We start from the raw sequence: 19,496 nt of genomic DNA, 5'->3' as shown, positions 1-19,496 counted from the left end.
TCGTCAAAATGGAGTACGTTGTAACACAAGCAGACGACACTTGCTGTGTGCCGGAAGTGCTTAAGTGTACTGAAAAATTATTCTTGTGCATTCTCTTTATGTTACTTTCTTTTCATAAAAACAAATTAACTAACATTCCAACTATTACAAAGATCATTTGTTTACCATAAAGTTGGAAAATTTATCGATCACGCGGCCTTGTCAGCCAATCGGATAGCTCGCCCCACTGACGTCGTATGGGTGATTTCGGTCATATGGCTAGGGGCGGCTTAAAATTCCGCCGAGCAGTGTGCTGCGATCGGCAGTGATGTGCATTTTTAAAACCGTATAATAAATTACACGCTTTACGCGGGGCACTTAGATGTGTCAATTAATGATCAGAAGGACCTACTCTAACGACTCAGTACGTTTGTAGAAAATCGTCAAAAGCGTTTCAGGGTCCCTTTAAGGCATTAAGAAACGAAGGGCATTTTTTGTGCCACAGTAATCCCACAGTATTAGCAGCGAGAATTGGGAGTGGCGCCCTCTCGCGAGTGACATCACGGCGAGGACACCACTCGCTCTGGCGTGCTCGGCTGCCGCGTGCGCTCGTTCCCTTCGTGTATGCTTGGGGTAAGGGTGGCTCGAGCCGTACGTATTGAAGGATACGTCGGCTTCTTTCAGCTGCTGTGCCTTAACCACAGTTTCTTCTTCAAAAGCGCGTGAGTCGAGAAACTTTGCGGCTTGGATATCGCAAGCTATGTAGCGTTAAAGGGGTCTACTGGTTTTTCATGCACATATGCGCCGTGTCTATCCGTAAATTTTGCGTAAGAAGAATGTCTGCAAATTCAACACATGAAGTTGTGTATGATGCCCCGCTAAACATTAAACATTCCCTTAGTATTTAGCTATGAGCGACATTGCATTTTACATGGAAGAAAAATCTTGGTAATTGGCGTCAGCATGTTATCCGAGAAAGACACTGCCCAGCGAAGTTGTCATCATGATTCTTATTACTCTGGTGTGTTCTTCTATTCAAATATGGCCATTCAATAATGCATAAAAAAATAGGCGTGCATTTCTTATGAAAAAGTTTGCTGCTACTTTCATCCTCCTCTGAAACAGGCCTCCAAAAAACGAATTGCTCATGGCTGCTAACACGACGACGCGTCATGTAGAGTATTTACATAGTTAATTCACAAACATCATAGTAGCAATCACCTGAGAGAAAAGTTTTGTTGTTAAGATTGAGAGCCAATCAATTGAATGTGATGAAATGTTTCATAGTGGCCCTCAGTAGCCTTTATCGACAATATGGCACACCCCTGATCACATAACGGTAGCAATCGACTGTCGGTATGGCGAGGCACGCTATGTTTGCGAAACCCATCAGTTCACTACAACTTCGAATTGAAACCATAAAGCATTTTTTACAGAGCCAACTGGAATGGTTAAAGTATTCTCGAGCTGCTACAGCGCAGCTTAGATTGCCTAGAAAAGGAAAATTCAAGCACCTTCTGTCTCACCATGTCTCGATCCAGCGTTCTTTAATTATACAAACGGATAACTATTCGCTTCGTCGGCACATAAAAGAGAATCGCTTCGTCGGCACATAAAAGAGAACCTTGCCCAACTGCAGGCTAAATAAAGTTTGCTCCAATCCAATCGCAAACATTCATGAAGAAAGCACCACAAGCCTTGCATATACTTTCACTTGATTTCTGACCCTCCACCGGGGGAGGGGGGGGGAGGATTTCGATATCTTCAATATGTCCTGTACTACTAATGATTGATGCTTCGACTTCTTTCTGGCTGCAGCCATGCGGTCCAACAGGCATACTTCACTAAAAAAATTGGGCCGAGCAGCCTGTGTCAGTTCGCCAGTAAATTTCTCAAGTGAGTTGAACGTGTATCACGGAAAAGGAAATATATATTGGTACATTCCTATTTGTATTCTGTAAATAGCTGTAAGCCTTCATTAACATTACTTCAAATTTCCGCTGCTTAAAATAAACATGGGAAGAACTGCCTAATGTTGACAAGCAGTTATAGAAGCAAGTGGTGCTTGCAGAATCTAAACTCCAGTATTAGTTATGTCCCCGTGTAACTGCCGAGCGTTTCTGTAAAGAAATGAAAAAATTCGATATTATACCATGAACTACTCGTCGTGAGCAAACCTGTTTTAGCGGATAAAAATCAACGTAACTTTTGTAGAAGTCATATATAGCCAGCGTTTGTGATATACTTGTTGCACCACGGCAGCTATGGTATCATAACTGGATTCCTGTATGCTATGTTTTTGTGATTGTCCATCCGTGCATGAAAAACCCGCAATGGGCTCCTTTGTGCTCCTTCGACTGGCATTGTAGCGTTGCCTTTGAGAGCTGCATTGTTGTCTAAGAAATTAGCTCTTTGAATAAGTGTTCACAAAGGAAGACGTCGTAAAAATATATTTGAGACGACCACCATAAGTATACAAGCAGAGAGAACGAGGGCGAACAAACGAAAACACCACAGAAAGCGGCCCGCACAACGCCCGAACTGTAGCAGACGACAGGCACGAGTCCTTGCTCTGATGTCACGTGAGCGGCGCTCGCAGCGCCCCTGTAGTTCGTTCTCGGGGCTAACAGAGTGTGTCGTAATCAGACCGTGGTTTTGACATGTAAAACGCCAGAATTTAATCAATTCTTAAAGCCTGCTATGTAAAAAAAAATGGCACTGTTTGGGCACCTAAATTGCAGTGCTCTCAAATGTTTTCAAAGACATGTCCGTTGTGAAAAGAAAGCGATGGACAGTAGTGTCCAGCTTAACCGAGGCAGCCATGTCAGTGCTATTGTGGAAATGAAAATTCACCATGGTCCTAAATGAAGAGCAATAGGCTGGTGCTGAAAGCATATCAAAACATTTGCTGTCTTCTTATCACGGGAATGTGGGATTTGTTTTTTGAAAGTGCTGCCCACAGTGATATCTCTTTTCTTTCATGTTGTGCTGGCTTTCTTCAAAGCCCAGGAAAACAAAACATTTAAGAGATAACAATTGGTCCTATGTTTCTGAGCACGGTCCACAACTTTTCCAATACAACTTATGCCCTAAAAGAAATATTAAAGGGACCAACAACTGGCCAGAGTGTGTTGTGGGATGTTGATGGAAGTGAAATTACCCCGATTTATAGTGATAGAATCCAGCACGCTGTTCGCGGTTTAAGTAGGATACGCCAAGAAATCAAACTAGTGTTGTTGGCTATAGCTTGAAATGTAGCGTTGCGAATAGATCCTAAAGCTCCCTTTGAAATGTTTATGCCTATTGGTTGCAATGTCTTGAACTTATGGATAAGGTCTGATTCTCTGTATTTTCTTTCTCGTTCAGAACGGAAATTTGACTGCAAGATGTAGAGTTTAAGTTCATCATAGTTATGACCTGGTTGGTTGAAATGCTTGGCGACTACTTTGGGAAGCTTTTTAGCTGTGTCCGCGCGATGTCCGTTTAATCTGACGTTCATTGATTGTCCTGCATCGATACATTGTTTTTTACAGAAGGAACATTCAAGCATATAAATCACATCTTGGTCTTACGGCGAATTCCCTGCTGGCTACCCGCTTCGAAAAACCGATTTGTGGCGCACCGCTGACCGCCGGCCGCTATGCTTTCATTGCGGCGAAGCAGGACATGTTTACCGCGCGTGCCACTACCGCGCAGCTGGGTATCCAAGGTTTCCCAGCTGCAATTACCCTGTGTTTGATGCTACACGTACCTGCGACGAAAATTCTGCAAACTTTCGGCCGGAAAGTTCAGCGACGCCTCGATCGCGTTCCCCTTCTCCAGCTCGTTACATCCCACCGACCCATTGCGATTTTTCTGACTCCTCTAGGGGCAGGTCCCCTAGCCCGTGCCGGGGAAACTAGAGGCAGCGACCTTCGGGAGTGAGGTTGCAAACCGTCTAGCTTTCCGAAAGCCTCCATCATTGAAGACCGACGACTTTAAAATTCCAACGACTCCAACCACACCCCCTGTAACCGACGACGTCAGTGCCGATCTTGTCGTTTGCATTGACGGCCACCAAGTGGCCGCTCTCGTCGATGCTGGTTCCCATTTTTCGATAATCAGTCAAAAGCTGGCCGACAGGCTGCGAAGAGTGAAGACCCCGTGGACCGGGCCCAACATCAGAACTGCCGGCGGCCAGTTGATGACTCTGATAGGAAAATGCACAGCCAGAATAGTAATCGCCGGTGCAACCTTCGTCGCCACCCTCGTCATTCTCTTTGAGTGTTGTAAAGAACTTATATTGGGGATGGATTTTTTGAGAGAGTATGGTGCTGTGATAAATGTCCGTGACCTCGTCGTCACATTTTCTACGAGTTCAGACGACGTCGACCCCGCGGAACGCCAGCGACCCCGCTTACGTATCGCTGACGGCGACGTCACGCTTCTGCCGCGAAGCTGTTCCCTTACGTATCGCTTACGTATCGCTGACGGCGACGTCACGCTTCTGCCGCGAAGCTGTTCCCTCGTGCCTGTAATCTGCGACAACTTGAACACTGGGACTGGCGTCGCTGAACACATCGACGCACTGGTACTCAGTCAAGGCGTTTCCATCACCAGGGCCGTAATTAACGTACACGACGGACGTGCTGAACTCCTGCTGACAAATTTTACCAGGGAACGTCGACACATTGTTAAAGGCACGGCTGTTGCTTACTTCGACGAATTTACCTCAATACAGTCGAACCCGACTATATCGAACCCGTTTACATCGAATTATTCTATATATCGAACAATTTCTGGTCACTGTATAGTTACAATGAGTATATATAGCAAAAATTACGCTTACATCGAACAAATATTGCAGTGACTCCCGATATATCGAACCGTCAAGCGGCGGAAAAGTGCCCCCAGAAGTTGGCTTTCCCTCGCGGTAGCGGGGAAACCCGGCGGCGCGGCTCCATCCAACCGCTCTCCCCACCGTGACCGCGCTGCCTCGGGCTGTTCGGGCGAGCCGTCGACACTCCCCCTTGAAGGGGCAGCGTAAAAAGACGATGACAGAAGGCAGGAACACACAGGACACCAGTACCAATTTGCCCAAATGTCGATCCTTCGACACTCCCCCTGTCGCGCACAGTGGAGTCTATTAGGCCACATCCTCCCTCTTTCTCTCTCATCTTTCACTTCCCACTCTCTCCCCTGACGACGCTTCGCCGTGCTCCCTCACGGGTTGCAGAATCAAGCGTCCTTCCTTTCTTTAGATCACTATCTATCGACACTCCCCAGCAAAAAATGATCCTGGCCCACCGACAGCGCTTGCTCAGACAGCCAATCAGAGGCTCTTGTGCTCTCTTCGTGCAAGATGGCGAAAGTGCGAGTTGTCTGGCTGCTTCTCCGGTTTATCGTGTTTGCGCCTTGTGGGCCTTTTCCCGCAGTGTTGCCGTGATGAAGCGGCAGAATTCGCCTTTCGTCGTGAAGCTTGAAATCATAAATTGCGTCGAACGCGGTGTGAAGTTGGATGTCCCCGCAGCGTGCAAGATTCCGAGGAGCACTCTCGGCACGGTTAGGGCTAAAGTGGCCAGACTCGCAACCAGGTGCCCGTGGCGCCCGACGCGTACGCACGGCCGTGTATGAGGGCTTCTTCATACGTGCCGGTTTCCGCGTGATCCGTGATGACAGTAAATTCTGATGAATGCGACAAAGCCGTTGTCGGTGTTGCCGAAGTTTGGAGCGAGCTGTCAAAATTTCCGGGACATTCGAATCAACGGTGGACGAGTTTGTGAGTGCAGATGATGGTGTCGCGACCACGGGAGAGCCCGGAAACGAAGACTACATTGCCGACATCGTACCGAGCACAAATGAAAGTAGGCACATTGAGGAAAGCAACTACGGTCCATTCTCCGAAGTGATTGGTGCACTTGCATTAGTCCGGTGCTTCTGCGAGAATGCGAAAGGTTGCGGCCTCAGCTGCTCCGACTCCTTAGACAACGCGGGGAAGTGCGTGCGTCGCAGGCAGCGAAATTGCCCGAGCAGAAGAAAATGCAGGACTAATTTATGCGAAACTAAGCTTGTTTCTCCAATAGTGATTTCATAAATGGTATGTGCTTTTATGACATCCAATTATTTAGCAGGCTTATATCGAATTATGCTCTATATCGAACTGATGGGCGTTTTTTTGCGAGTTCGATATAGCCGTGTTTGACTGTACAGGACTGCCTCTCAGTGGAGCACGCTACGTTCACCGTGGCTATGCCTGCCCCTGTGGTTGGTATCAGTCCCACCTTATCGCCCGTCGAACGCAGCAGCCTTCTTGAGCTCATCGATGAGTTTAAGAGCTGCATCTAATCCACGTCACGAGTTAGCCAGACGCCGCTCACTAAGCACCGTATTGTCACCGAAGCCGACGCCAGACCAATTCTGCAGAATCCTTATCGTGTAGCACCAAAAGAGCGCGAGGCAATACAAACACAAGTGAAGACGATGCTTGAGGATGGCATTATTCGGCCATCTAAGAGTCCTTGGGCATCGCCTGTCGTATTGGTGAAAAAGAAGGATGGTAGCCTGCGCTTCTGCGTCAACTACCGAAAACTCAACCTGATCACAAAGAAAGACGTTTATCCGCTACCGTGTATCGACAATTCACTAGACAGGCTACGAAATGCACGTTACTTTTCGTTGATGGACTTGAAAAGTGGCTACTGGCAAATACAAGTTGATGAGAGAGACCGTGAGAAGACCGCTTTTGTGACGCCCGACGGACTTTATGAATTTCAGGTGCTCCCTTCGGTTTTTGTTCTGCGCCAGCAACGTTTCAACGACTAATGGACACTGTTCTCTCAGGCCTCAAATGGCAAACCTGTCTGGTCTATCTTGACGACGTGATTGTTTTCTCCGTCACGTTCGAGGAATACTTACGGAGACTAAAGACGGTCTTTGAAGCAATATGCTCAGCTGGTCTAACTTTAAAACCTGAAAAGTGCCATTTTGGCTTTGAAGAACTTCAATTTCTCAGTGACGTTGTTAGTCGTGAAGGTGTCCAACCTGACCCTGATAAATTCTCTGCTGTTGCTAATTTCCCAACGCCATCAGATAAAAAGGCCGTGCGACGTTTTCTGGGCCTCAGCGCCTACTACCGACGGTTTATTGCGAAATTTGCGCCCATCGCATGGCCATTAACACATCTCACCAGAGAAAATGTCCCCTTCGTGTGGGGTGAAGACCAGCAACGGGCATTTCACGACCTACGGCAACGGCTGCAGGCGCTTCACGTCCTCGCACACTTTGATGAAAACGCTCCTACGATTCTTCATACCGACGCTAGTAATGTCGGCCTTGGTGCAGTGCTTGTACAGCGGCAGGACGGCACCGAAAGAGGGATTTCTTACGCCAGCAGGACGCTATCAAGGACGGAGGCTAACTACTGCACTACAGAAAAAGAATGTCTCGCACTGGTGTGGGCCGTCCTGAAATTTCGGCCATATTTGTATGGTAGGAGTTTCACCGTTGTCAGTGATGATCATGCACTTTGCTGGCTGGCTAATTTAAAAGATCCAGCTGGTCGGCTTGCGCGCTAGAGTCTTCGGCTCCAAGAGTTCAACTTCACGGTTGTGTACAGATCGGGGAAACAACACACAGACGCCGACTGCCTCTCTCGGTCTCCTGTTGAGACTGCAGTCCACGACGATGATGACGCGGCTTTTCCAGGCGTGCTAGATACAGTCGCCGTTTCACGCCACCAACGCGAGGATTCAGAACTGGTTTCTGTTTTCGATTATTTAGAGAGAAGAACAAGCAGCGTGCAGAGGTTATTCGCGAGAGGGCTGCCCTCGTTTTGCTTCCGCCACGACGTTCTCTAGAAAAAGAACTTTTCACCTAGTGGCAGCAGCTACCTACTCGTCATTCCCGCATCTCTTCGCAACGAAGTTCTACATGCCTGTCACAACGAGCCGACCGCTGGTCACTTGGGATACACCTACACGTTGGCAAGAATTAGGCTAAAGTACTATTGGCCAAGACTTGCATCGATCGTGAAACGTTACACACTGACATGCCTGGATTGCCAGTGCCGCAAAGCCCTACCCGGCAAGCCAGCTGGACTGCTGCATCCTGTTCAGATGCCGCAAGCGCCATTCGAACAAATTGGCATGGACCTTTTAGGTCCGTTTCCACTGTCTACTGCCGGAAATAGATGGATAATCGTCATCACGGATTATCTTACTCGATACGCCGAAACAGGTGCTATCCAATGTGGAACAGCAGCCGAAGCAGTGCGATTTTTCGTCGAAGCCGTCGTCCTAAGGCATGGCACTCCCACAGTGGTCATAACAGACAGAGGATCTGCGTTCACGGCTGCGCTTCTGGATACCGTGTTGCGACTAAGTAGTACCACACACCGAAAGACCACGACTTATCATCCCCTAACCAATGGGCTGACAAAACGTATGAATAAGACTCTGGCAGACATGATGAGTATGTACATCGACGTCGACCACAAGAACTGGGACGAGATTTTACCATATGTTACGTTTGCGTATAACACGGCTCGCCAAGAGACAACACGCGTGACGCCTTTCAACCTCGTTTACGGACGCGAAGTGACAACAATGTTGGACACAATGCTGCCACACGAGTGCAGTGACGACGAGACTGGTGCTGAGGAGTTTACGCAATGTGCAGAGGAAGCCAGGCAGCTTGCGCGTTTGCGAATCCAAGAACAACAGGAATACGATGCCCGACACTACAATATTCGGCACAGACCTGTCGCATACAACGTCGGTGACCAGGTGTGGGTCTGGACTCCGATTCGTCGGCGGGGGCTGTCTGAGAAGCTCCTGCGAAGATACTTCGGCCCGTACACAGTTCTGCACCGCATCAGTGATGTGAATTATGAAGTTGTCCCTGACAGCCATAACTGCTCCAAATGCCGGCGGCTTCTGCCCGAGGTTGTGCACATGCTTTGTATGAAGCCATACATTTCCTCATGACCTCAACTTTGCATGTCTGTGCACAGCCTTCGGCGGTTTGTGCATCGGGACGATGCCTTTTTTTTTTCAAAGGGGGGGACAAATGCCACATCCTATATGGTTGCCGGGGGTATGTGCCAGGCGATGAGAACGACACTGAAGTAGCACGCAAGTGGAAAAACGGAGACAACGACGTCGCGTTGACTGCTCTGACAAAGTGCTTTTATACATCCTCTACGCCGGCTTTCCCGTCTTCTACTAGGCTGCGACAATATGTGCCATGGCATTTTCCGCATTACCACTTCATGATTAGACACTCTGACCATTAATCTTTCCATTGCGTTAAAAAAATAGGTACCTTGAAAATTGGTTTTCAGTCCCTTTGAAACAATTGTGTAGTTTAGCTTCCCATTACGTTAAAAAAATAGTTACCTTGAAAATTGGTTTTCCATCCCTTTAAAACACTTGTATAGTTAAACTGAGGCCACTGATCATACCTGAAAACTCGATATGGCTGCAAACTCTCTCCTGTTGGTCCCATTCGCGTAAAACGTGCCACTTTTTAAAAAACCAATTTGTTCATGCTTTATGAAGCACCCAGTGCACTATTTGCTTGATTGTATAAGTACTCTTTAAAAAGGGCCTTGAAGTGTAATAGAACCAAGTGCTTGTCATCGCATATCAGATGCAGCGTAGTAGGCATCTGTTGAATTGCATACAGTAAACTAAGGCAGTTTTGGTTAAACTAAGGGATGTGGTCGTGCGCAGTCTGGTACATGGAGAGTGTGGCAGTTTCCTTCTACACATGGACTGTACCTCCAGAACATTTTCCTGAGCTGTTAGGAAGATGTTACATTGAAAGCAATGTTCAGGATGTGTTTTACTTGTATGCATCTTGTACCCTACCGACCATGGGCAATGTTGAACAAGGCAAGCACCTGTTCAGAACTGAGCACTGCAGGCATATAATAAAGTTTGCATGTACTATGCCGACCACCTATTCATAATGTTGCACTCTGTTCTGACTGCTTGCAATGCCTGGCTTCATTTGCAAGTAAGCTTGGGCATAGACAAGTGCTGCAACAGGGCACTCTGTGGCAGTGTTTCAGTAGGTTTATAGCAATGAAAAGGCGACAGGTTGGGCACTAAACTTGAGCTGGTTTATTTGCATACCAAAGGTGCACATGTGCGCTTTGCAGTCAAGCCAGTTTGTTGCCTATCCTGACCTCCTCTACGTGTCTTTTTTATTACTATAATTATGTCAAGTAAACCACAAGCTACTCGACCAGGAATAAATCTTAAGTTAAAGAGGGGTGATAATTATGCTTATGCAGTATCAAAAAGATCACTTGCTGTGAGGGCAATGCAAGAACAAAAGACGTGGCGGTGCCACTTTAGTTTCTGCACCAGTTGTCCATATTGCCGTGGATTTTTATGGTGTCTGTCGGGGTGTAGTTTATAAAAGGACTGTTATACAAGGTGCACAATAATTACTGTCTCTACTTTGATAGATAATTCTGCCTCTGATTTTTTAACATTTCTCCACAACCTTATGTAAAACATTCCTACATCTGTCTTCTGTATTTTGACTGTGTTTCATGCTGGTTTGCTTATTTTTTGGGAAATCGCAAGCTCTGGATCACATTGACACGCAATATCATCATTGAGCAAGGCCGTACTCTCTCTTTCCAAGAACCACATAAAAATTCACTGCAAGATTGTCCAATGGGTTCTCAAACATGCCACTGCAGTGGTTGTCCTGCCTCTGCGGCCGCTTCTCACCTTAATAAAATTGCAAGGAAGAGAATCTGATACCAGTCACGGAGAAGCAACATAATGCTGGCCTTGGTGCTGAATGTGTTGGTGACAAAAATGAGAAGAGCCATGAAAATGGACATCAAGGTGTTTCCCTATGAGCTCCTGAGAAGACGCAAATAAAAGAAATATGCGAAAAATGCTGCTGGCATGGGCCGTGAATGGGGAACACTCTTCACCGATGAGAAAATTTTCATGGTAGAGGCCTGTCAGAACACTTTAAAACTTCTGTGTGTGTTCCAATTTCAGAGCTTGCTGATGCTGCCAGCGAGACAGTTTTTCGAAAATTGCATGCGGTCTTTATCATGGTTTCAGCCGGGGTAACCGTCACTGGCCGCTTTCCTCTTGTTTTTGGGACAAAATGCGCAGTGAGGAACCCTCACACATACTTTAAAAGTATTCTAAAGCCTCATTCGCTGCCCTCATCCCTGTCCTACTTTGGTGAGTAGTCTTGGACTTAGCAGCAGGACAGCACATCAGCACAACAATCGAGTAAATTAACACCACAGCAGTGGTGTCATGCCAGACTTCATTCCAGCTTAAGAGTGGCTAGCGAACCACCCTGAACTAAACCCAATGGACTTCTGCTATTCTTGAAAATAGGGCTCGTGCCCTTTAAGCACACTAGCATAGTGGCCCTGAAAGCATCGCTGGAGCAAGCAGGGAGAAAAATTCTCCTGAGGATACTCTGCGGGCCATAATTGAAGCTTGTCCAGATTGTTTAAAAGCTGGGATCAATGCCAAGAGCGTAGGTGTTGAATAAAATATTTTGTGTTGCATTCCTAATATATTGGCTAAATGCTCTACAAAACATTTCCCAAGATTTTTTAATTCCAAACGAAAATATTAGGCATACAATTTGCAACAGCATTTTTGGTGCACTGTATAAAGGAACGATACACTCAACGTAGAAGTTTTTTTATCAACTTTTGCTGCTTTAAAATGGCTCTAGTTAGTGAATATACTTTGAAATTCACGATGTTGCACTGACATATTAATGCTGCACTTTCTGTGCAAAATAAAAGAAGGGTTGTCCTACATTTTCTTACCTCAAGCTTTTTTTGCTGCCAAGTGAAGGCAAATAGTGTTTCTCGCTGGTGTCTCTGTAACAATTAGGTGTGTGCAAGAACAGGAGCTCTGCTTGTGCAATAGATATTGTGTTGAATTTGCTTTTTTTTTAAACAATATTCACGTATCAAGAGTGTGAAATCCTTAAGAGGCTGCTTTAGCATCCTGTTGCAACAAGGGATGATGCAGAGTATGTGAGCCCTTAGTTCAGATTTTGCTTGAACCACATCTGCTGGGCTCTTTTCATGCTCTGTGAAGCACTTGTTTCCCCAGCCCCCTAAAATGTAATAATATTAACCATGTATTCTCAGCATGAAATTGCTGACAGATGTGCCTGTAGAAGTCCTGAGAAACAGGTGAAACACACTTGTCCTTCTCATCCATGCTCAATGCATGCCTGTCCTTGAATTGCAGCCCGAGAAAGAAGAGGCCGAACATCCATCTGAAGCCGAAAACTTGACGGATGGTCCTCCTGCCAAAAAGCCAGCACTGCAAGGTACTTTCCCGCCAGTTGTGTGACCAGTTTTGAAGGATCACACTGTAAACTTGTTGCTTGTGTGCTGGTCTTTGTTTGTATCTTGTAGCCTTTCCACTTTGGAAAATCATATTCCTGGAAGTAGGTTGCGAGGGAAAATCGCCCAGCGCCAAGGTAAACAGGACAATCTGTTTTGACCTAGTGATCACAGCTGCTAAGTGCAGGGGTCTTGCTGCACACCACCTTTATTCACTTGCTTGGCTCGAAAGATTACTTTTGATTGTAAAACCTGTAATGTAACTTTTGCTTATCTTCTTCCCATTATGGTTGAGGTAATGTAAGCTGCATTTTGTGTACATTTTGCACGGCAAGCTAGCTATTGTGAAGTAGTCTTTTTGCAAGTGTCTTCTGTTGGTGGCAGATGGAGTTTTGTGACAAAGGACTGTACCTGCATACAAATCTCTCTTTTTTTTTCTCCTTCTTCTTTTCTCTTTGGCACTGGGTGTGTGTTTTTTAGCACCAGAAGAGCTGCATCGACTGATGGCTGCCTTCCACAGCACCCCCCCTACCCCCAAACTGGCAGGTGTAGGTAGTGCCTCTGCGATTGGGCACCTGCCAAACACACAGCTGCCTTAACTTTTCCAGGTGACACTATGTTTCTGTGATGCAGTAAAAATGTGCACTACCTTCTCTGGATTAATGGCAGGCTAGCCCTGCAAGAAGACTGTTTTCATTTCTCTCTACTGCGTTGCTTAAAGGGACTATAAACATTTTACATCAACCGGCAAGCTCCAAATTCTGCTATGTCTGATAAAAAAAATTTTCAAATTATTGCCAATTGCACCGAGAAAGGTCCTTTTTGCCATCTGTTTCCAAAACGGCACTTCAGGAGAAGACTGTACAAAGCCTGTGCCTCGCTAGTAAAACTAAAAACGAAAATGTAAAGTGCACTGTCATCATCGTCAGATAATAGAGGCGCACTGAGTGGCCATAGCCACGGATATAGCCAGTGCCATCGATCCTCCATTTGCTGTTTTCATTCTTTTGTTGTATTTCTCTCTCGTGGAGGTTCCAATGTTCTTCCAATGTGCGGTCTTGTTTGTGCCATTTGTGGTGAGTTCTGTATTCCTCATACTACTGTGGTGTGTAACTCACTCAAGAAGGCTGTTGGGTCAAAAAGTAGCTTTGGATAATGTTAGGTTGCACATTGTTTAGCATAGTTGAAGACTGTGCCACTTTATAGACTCCTCCTACTCAACCGCTGGTTAGGAGGAGGAAAAAGAGAGGGAAAAGACGGGGAGGCCATTAATTTGCCTATCAGCCTGGGGGCCTTCTTTGCAACTTTGCACGATTGCAAGAGCAGATCCCATGGTTGTGATTTAAACAGCTCTCGCATGACCCAGCGCACAGTTATGTCTTTGCACGTTAAAAGTAATCTCTGGATATGTTAACTTTAACTTTGATTTAGTCGTGCACATCCTGTAGGGTGTGATGTTCCCTACACCTCACGTCTTTCTTCCATAATATTTTTTTGTAATATTTAAATGGTAGAAGTGGTCAGCTTTTTGCCATAATATGCGCACAGGGACAGGAATTTTATTAAAAATTAATTAAGCTGGCCCTGTAACTTTTACCCGAATTCCACTTTGATATGCATAAAATTGACTGCTAATTTGTTCACTATTTCAGTTAATATTGGGACCATGAAAGGCCTTAGTTCTGGTGCTCATTTATAATTGTCGTATTGACATAAATATTTTACAATTTTTCATTTCTGCGTATTAAGGTGAAAACAACTTCAAAAATAAAGAAAAAGCAAATACAGCTGCTGAGTGATTTTTTATGGCACAATTTGTTGGACCCATTGATTATATGGGTGTACCCGTGTGATACACCCATATAATAAAAAGACACTTGTGGCAGAACCAATCTCACACTAACTGTCGATGGTAGTGTGTTAGCATTGAATCAATAGAGCAACACAACTTATTGCCATAGTCGAAATGAGTTGTGTATAAAGCGTGTACCTACAGCAGAATTGCTCTTTCGTGCTTCCCCAAGAATGCTCGTCGCCATCTAGTGTTGTCGCTGTGCAGCCTGTGCGTGGCCTCCACAATGCATGGCATGTGTGGGAATGCTGAGAAAGACGCCACAACTGGTCTCCTCTCGTGCATTTTTCTGGACTCGCTGCGCCATATAGTAGTGCAGCCAAGAAGCCCATGTGGGGCCTCTGAGAAGCGTGGCATGCTGGTGGCTGCGAACGCTGAGAATTGTTCCTTCGCTTGCCACGCACCCAGTGGCACACACTCAGTTGGCAAGAGGTTCATTGAAGAGCCGCACACACCCAGTGCGTTCATGGCGCAGCTTGTAAAAGCATTGGTGTGAAAGGCGGTACATACCCAGTGCATTTGTGGCGTAGCCTGTGAATGCATCAGGTTGCTCTCCTGGAGGAACCCTTGTGATGTGGGGTTAATTCCACTCAACATCAGAAAAATTTAAGGATTTTTTTTCGTCGGTGTAGAACAGCCCATTTCCTGGCACATACTTGGTTGCCCAAGTTGGCGTCGATGAGTGGCGCACACCTGCTGGCACACACCCAGTGACCCAAGTTGGCATCAAAGAGTTGATTGAAGACCAGCGCAGACCGAGTGGCCCGGTGCCCCAAGTCAAGAAGTTTCTTCGAACAGCATTACACACCCAGTCCCGCATCCAAAGTGATCACCAAGAAGGACGTTTGTTGAAGAGCAGCACATATGTACACATCGCCACATACTTGGTGATGCAAGTTGGTCTGACTGTTGGTTTCGAACCATGTTCCTTCGGCACTGCAGCTCAATGCACTGCCAATTTGACCACGGACTAAACAGTGGCACAGGTAGGTGGGAAAACTGTTAAATACAAACAAACATACATTGATAGAAACATAGATTCATAGTCCCCGGAAAGCGTGGGAATTACCCTAAATATGCTAACGCATTAATAGATTCACGTAAGCTGTACGAATGGCACTAAAGCAACACGGAACCTTGCCAGCCTCGCTGTCTCCCATTTTCTGGACACTTATGGCAGTTTGCCTTGGTTTCCCTGCTGTGCAACGGGAAGATTTTTTTGATGACGAAAAAAAGGGTCCAAGCGATATTTTGCCATTGTTGCCTGCTCCACACCTTGCTGGCTTTCCCTAGCATGTCACTGCTTCCAACCAAATTTTTTGTAACAAGTGACAGCCACTGTCAAACCTCTAGCATGAACGAGATATGAGGCAAGTTCAACTAGAGCCTGCGTCCGGCTACTGCTGCATTACATGCAAGACACATTCGCGTGCTTTGCAACCTAGTTTCTAACTTGAGCAAACTGATGCAATTAAAATGCTTTTAGGGAGTTAAAAAAAAGATGCATTTTGTAATTGTCAGCGGGTGATCTTAATGCACCATTAGCTATGGCTTTGGTGCGAAGCGGGCTAGGCTGAGCGGCAGTGAGCGGCTTGCTCCCAAAACATTGTTTGGTGGAGCACTGTATGCCACACCATTGCACGAAGCTTGTTGCTGGTGCTTTCATTCCTTTAGAGAAAATGTATCTTTGCACGTTCCGAAAGTGGGCGGAAAAAGTTATGTGCAGTGCCATGCACACATCGCCGCAGCAGAGTGGGTTGTATATGCATAATCTAGACAAAATTTGCCCAAAATTACATCCGTCATAGCTTACAGTCTGTTTAGCCAGATCTCTTAAAAGTGGTGCTTGTTGCATGAATAATAAATATCGGCAGACCAAACTCGAAAGAATGGTCGGTCATATGTCCGTTGTAATAGTCGTGGACTATCAAATATTGTCCTATTTGATTTGGTCCTCGAATAAAATAGTCACTATTTGAAAATTTGAATATTCTTCAAATAGTTCTTGAATACTTTACTCAACCAGGTGTGATCAAATATGAAGCAAAAACTGTGATAACTGTATCCTGGCAGTCATAATGGACATGCACGCTAGAATTTACACAGTAAAACATGTTGTTTTGTAGGAGCCAGATTGCTCAGGCTTAACAGTGATCCATTCGCACTCTAATTTCGCTCAGCCATGCCACTCAGCATTGAGTACTTTCTTGTCACTACACATTTCGCCTGTGTGTTCTCTTGGGAGTAAATCTGAATACACTTTGTTACAGCACCAATTATTTGATATAACAGTGGCACCATCAACTGCAGCCATTCGAACTAGTCGGCATTTTTTTTTCCTTTGCCGCAGACTGTGCCCACATGCCATCTGGTCTTGTGCATGTACATTCCACAGAGTATGCTAACAAATTGCTTATTTTTTTCCTAATGCTTATATGTTTTGCTTTCAGTACGCTGTTTTGTAATGGGCAATATTTAATGAGAAGCAATTTACTAACGTTGCAAATGCTAAGATGTGAACATCATTTTATAAATGGTGAAAAAGGCTGTTTAATACATAAAAAGTATTAAAATTTTATTTGCTTTTTCCAGCATTTGATTTGATCTCAAAATTTATTAGTTGCGTACCCGTACCGGTTTACGAGCTGCTTTGAATGCTCATCAAGCAACTGCACCTGCATAGTATGGCAAGCATAGTGAGACTATTCAAACCAATTTTATTGCTCTGCCAAACTGCATAAACTTGAGCAAGTGCTTTACTATCATATAGAAAGCTTGGTCACATGACACTTTCTTTGCCTTGCTGAAAATGTGCATTGTTTGCTCTGTTTCTTTCCCCATTAATGCTAATGATAATTAGTGAAAAATAGTTGTAGTGTTTAGTATGCTTGCATTGGTCACAGTGTTTGAGTAGAATTTTGCAAAAGGCCTTTTGCTGTTCATATATTAACTGGCCAGAGCTTTTATTTTCCATCCTGAACGTGTAGTAGTGCAGATATGAACTTTTCTACAGTCGTCTTGCATTCAAAGTTATGGCCTAAATCCTTGTGATAATGTCTGCCACTGTTGGGGGGGAGGGGGGTTCTTTAGTTAGCAGCAGAACAAATAAGGGAGGCTTGGATATGGCATGACATCAACTGCACATAACATTAAATTTCGCCTCTACTGTGCAAAATAAATATATGAGTGTCCCTACTCCAGTTGAAAACATTATTAAAAATATAAAGGTACAGCAAACCTCATTAGCTGTGTTACCAAGATGCTGCCCACCTGCAACTAATGAATGAGACACTGGGCTGACATTACCAATGATGTTACTGATAGGGAAAGAAGTAAGGGCACTGGCACCATCAAGTTGTCCAGGGTATCAAGTCACAATGGATAGCCAAGGAGAACATGAGCTGAACAGGCAGAGTACATGGTTGTGGGCATTGTCAGGATTCCTTTTCACGTTGTAGTTAGCCAGGCACTATGCATGCATTGCTTCTTGTAAAGGCCAACTCAACCGTCATGCATTTTGTGCATGGGACGTGATGTCAATGAATGCAATCCAAACTGAAAATGAAGCCATGCCAGCCACTAACACTTTTTTGTTTTTTGTGCTTGGTTCTCTCCACAACATACTGAATCTTGCTCAACCAATTTGCTTACATACCAGCCTTGCACCATTACTGACAATTTGCTGAAAAAGGGATGGTGGCAGCTGTAGCCATACCTGCCAAATTATATGATTTTATTGTAAAATGCTAGGTTTTTAGTGCACATTTAAGATTGTCATATTATAAAGCATTTTAAGATTTTTATTTGCATATAGCTGAAGGTAAAAACAACCTTATAAAGAAAAAGGCAAGCACAGTTACTGAGTGATCATTTATGGCCCAATATGTGGAACCCATTGATTATGTGGGCGTACCCGTGCAGCAGTGACATCAACTGACAGAACCAATGTATAATGGGAAATCATAAACATTTCTGCTTGTCTGTGGCCCAGATCATTGTTGCTATGACTATATAGAATGAGTGCCTGTTCACAGCATCCCTAGAGAACAAAGTGTGCGAATTTCTAATGGACGGTGAACGTATTGAATAATCAAATTATTTCAAGTATTTTTCGCCAAATTTTTGTACATTTTGCCTATCACTGTAGTATATATTGAATTCGAAGGCTTGCAAGTCTGTGTATCGGATGCCTCTTTATCACAACACTGGCAATTACGGTATTAAAGGACTGACAAATGGTGTTATGGTTATTACAATGGCCAATTGCAGTACCATCCACGGTGCCCAATCTTGTAGTGCTTAAGCAACAAATGGCATGGAGCCTTTTCTTTTTTAATTATTTCGGTCTGTAATGAAGATTCCTATGCTGGAAACTGACAATTTTGCGTGATAGTGACTCTATGCTGGTATGAGAAAGAAACCGCCAACAAGTGTGACCCCAGCCATAAGAAATAATCTTCATCGTAGCAATTGTCATGTGCTTCCGGAACTGTTGAATTATTTCTACGATAATGAATGTGCAGTCTTTTGACTGTCTGGTCACTTCCAAGCCAAGGTGCACCAGCAGCAGTTTAGCAGTGCCTGTATGCATGGAGACTGTACGGCACCAGAAAGGGCATTTTGTATTTCACAGTGAGACCACCACCACACTGCTACAAACCTGTGTGTGTACAAAAGGTTGCTTGCATATGGGATGCCAACATAAACTTTTGTTACATTGTGTCATGCATTCAGAAGTGTGCAAATGCATATAAAATGTACATAAATTTTTTGAGCAAGAAAAAGCATGGTGTACCTTTTGACAGCTAACTTGCTTACACCAAATTGTGATCACAAGAGGTTGCTTTGGTGTTAGTCTCAAAGTTTCACAGTATAGTGTTGTAGCATGCAGTTTTCAGTGCCAATTTAAAATGCCTCTTTGAACTGCCAACATCCTCTTGGATTTTATCAATATAAAGCACATTCTTTTCATTTTCACCATAATCTCTGGATGTATTCTTGACAGTCCTTTTAAATGGTTGATTGTTGTGTTTATAGTCCCTTTGAGGGGTCTTTGGTTGTGAGCAGTTATGAGAGAGGGAGGCTGTGTTTGATTCAAGCGAAGGTAAGGAAGGCAGACCACCTTTTGACAGTTGCAAACTTTGTGACATGGTGGCTATAAAGGTTAGGTACACTCCATATATGTAAGTGTCTAACTTGGGTTGTTAGTGTGAATGGGAGGAGCCGTGCTGTAGTGGCCTTCTTTGCTATGCTGTGCTATGAATGCCCTTGGCAGCAGCGCTGTTTCTAAAGACTTGCCGTCTTTTTTCTGTCTTCCTGGTGAGTCTT

At 44.9% G+C, this 19,496-nt stretch overlaps 1 protein-coding gene across 5 annotated transcripts in view; it reads left to right on the top strand.

Moving 5' to 3' along the window:
* hfp (Poly(U)-binding-splicing factor hfp) overlaps window positions 1-19,496 on the top strand; it is a 208,352-nt gene that overhangs the window by 34,565 nt on the left and 154,291 nt on the right. For 4 of the 5 annotated variants that reach the window (XM_075676633.1, XM_075676634.1, XM_075676632.1 and 1 more), the window contains one exon: window positions 12,219-12,300. In XM_075676633.1, the coding sequence (XP_075532748.1) occupies window positions 12,219-12,300 (82 nt within the window). Of the gene's footprint in view, window positions 1-12,218; window positions 12,301-12,406; window positions 12,454-19,496 lie in introns of those variants that run through there. The other variant, XM_075676636.1, reaches the window with a different exon arrangement.

This window comes from Dermacentor variabilis, unplaced genomic scaffold (assembly GCF_050947875.1).
Source record: "Dermacentor variabilis isolate Ectoservices unplaced genomic scaffold, ASM5094787v1 scaffold_12, whole genome shotgun sequence".
NCBI classification, from domain to species: Eukaryota; Metazoa; Arthropoda; class Arachnida; order Ixodida; family Ixodidae; genus Dermacentor; species Dermacentor variabilis.
Note: the sequence above shows the minus strand (reverse complement) of the source record. Positions and strands in the feature narration are given on the sequence as shown.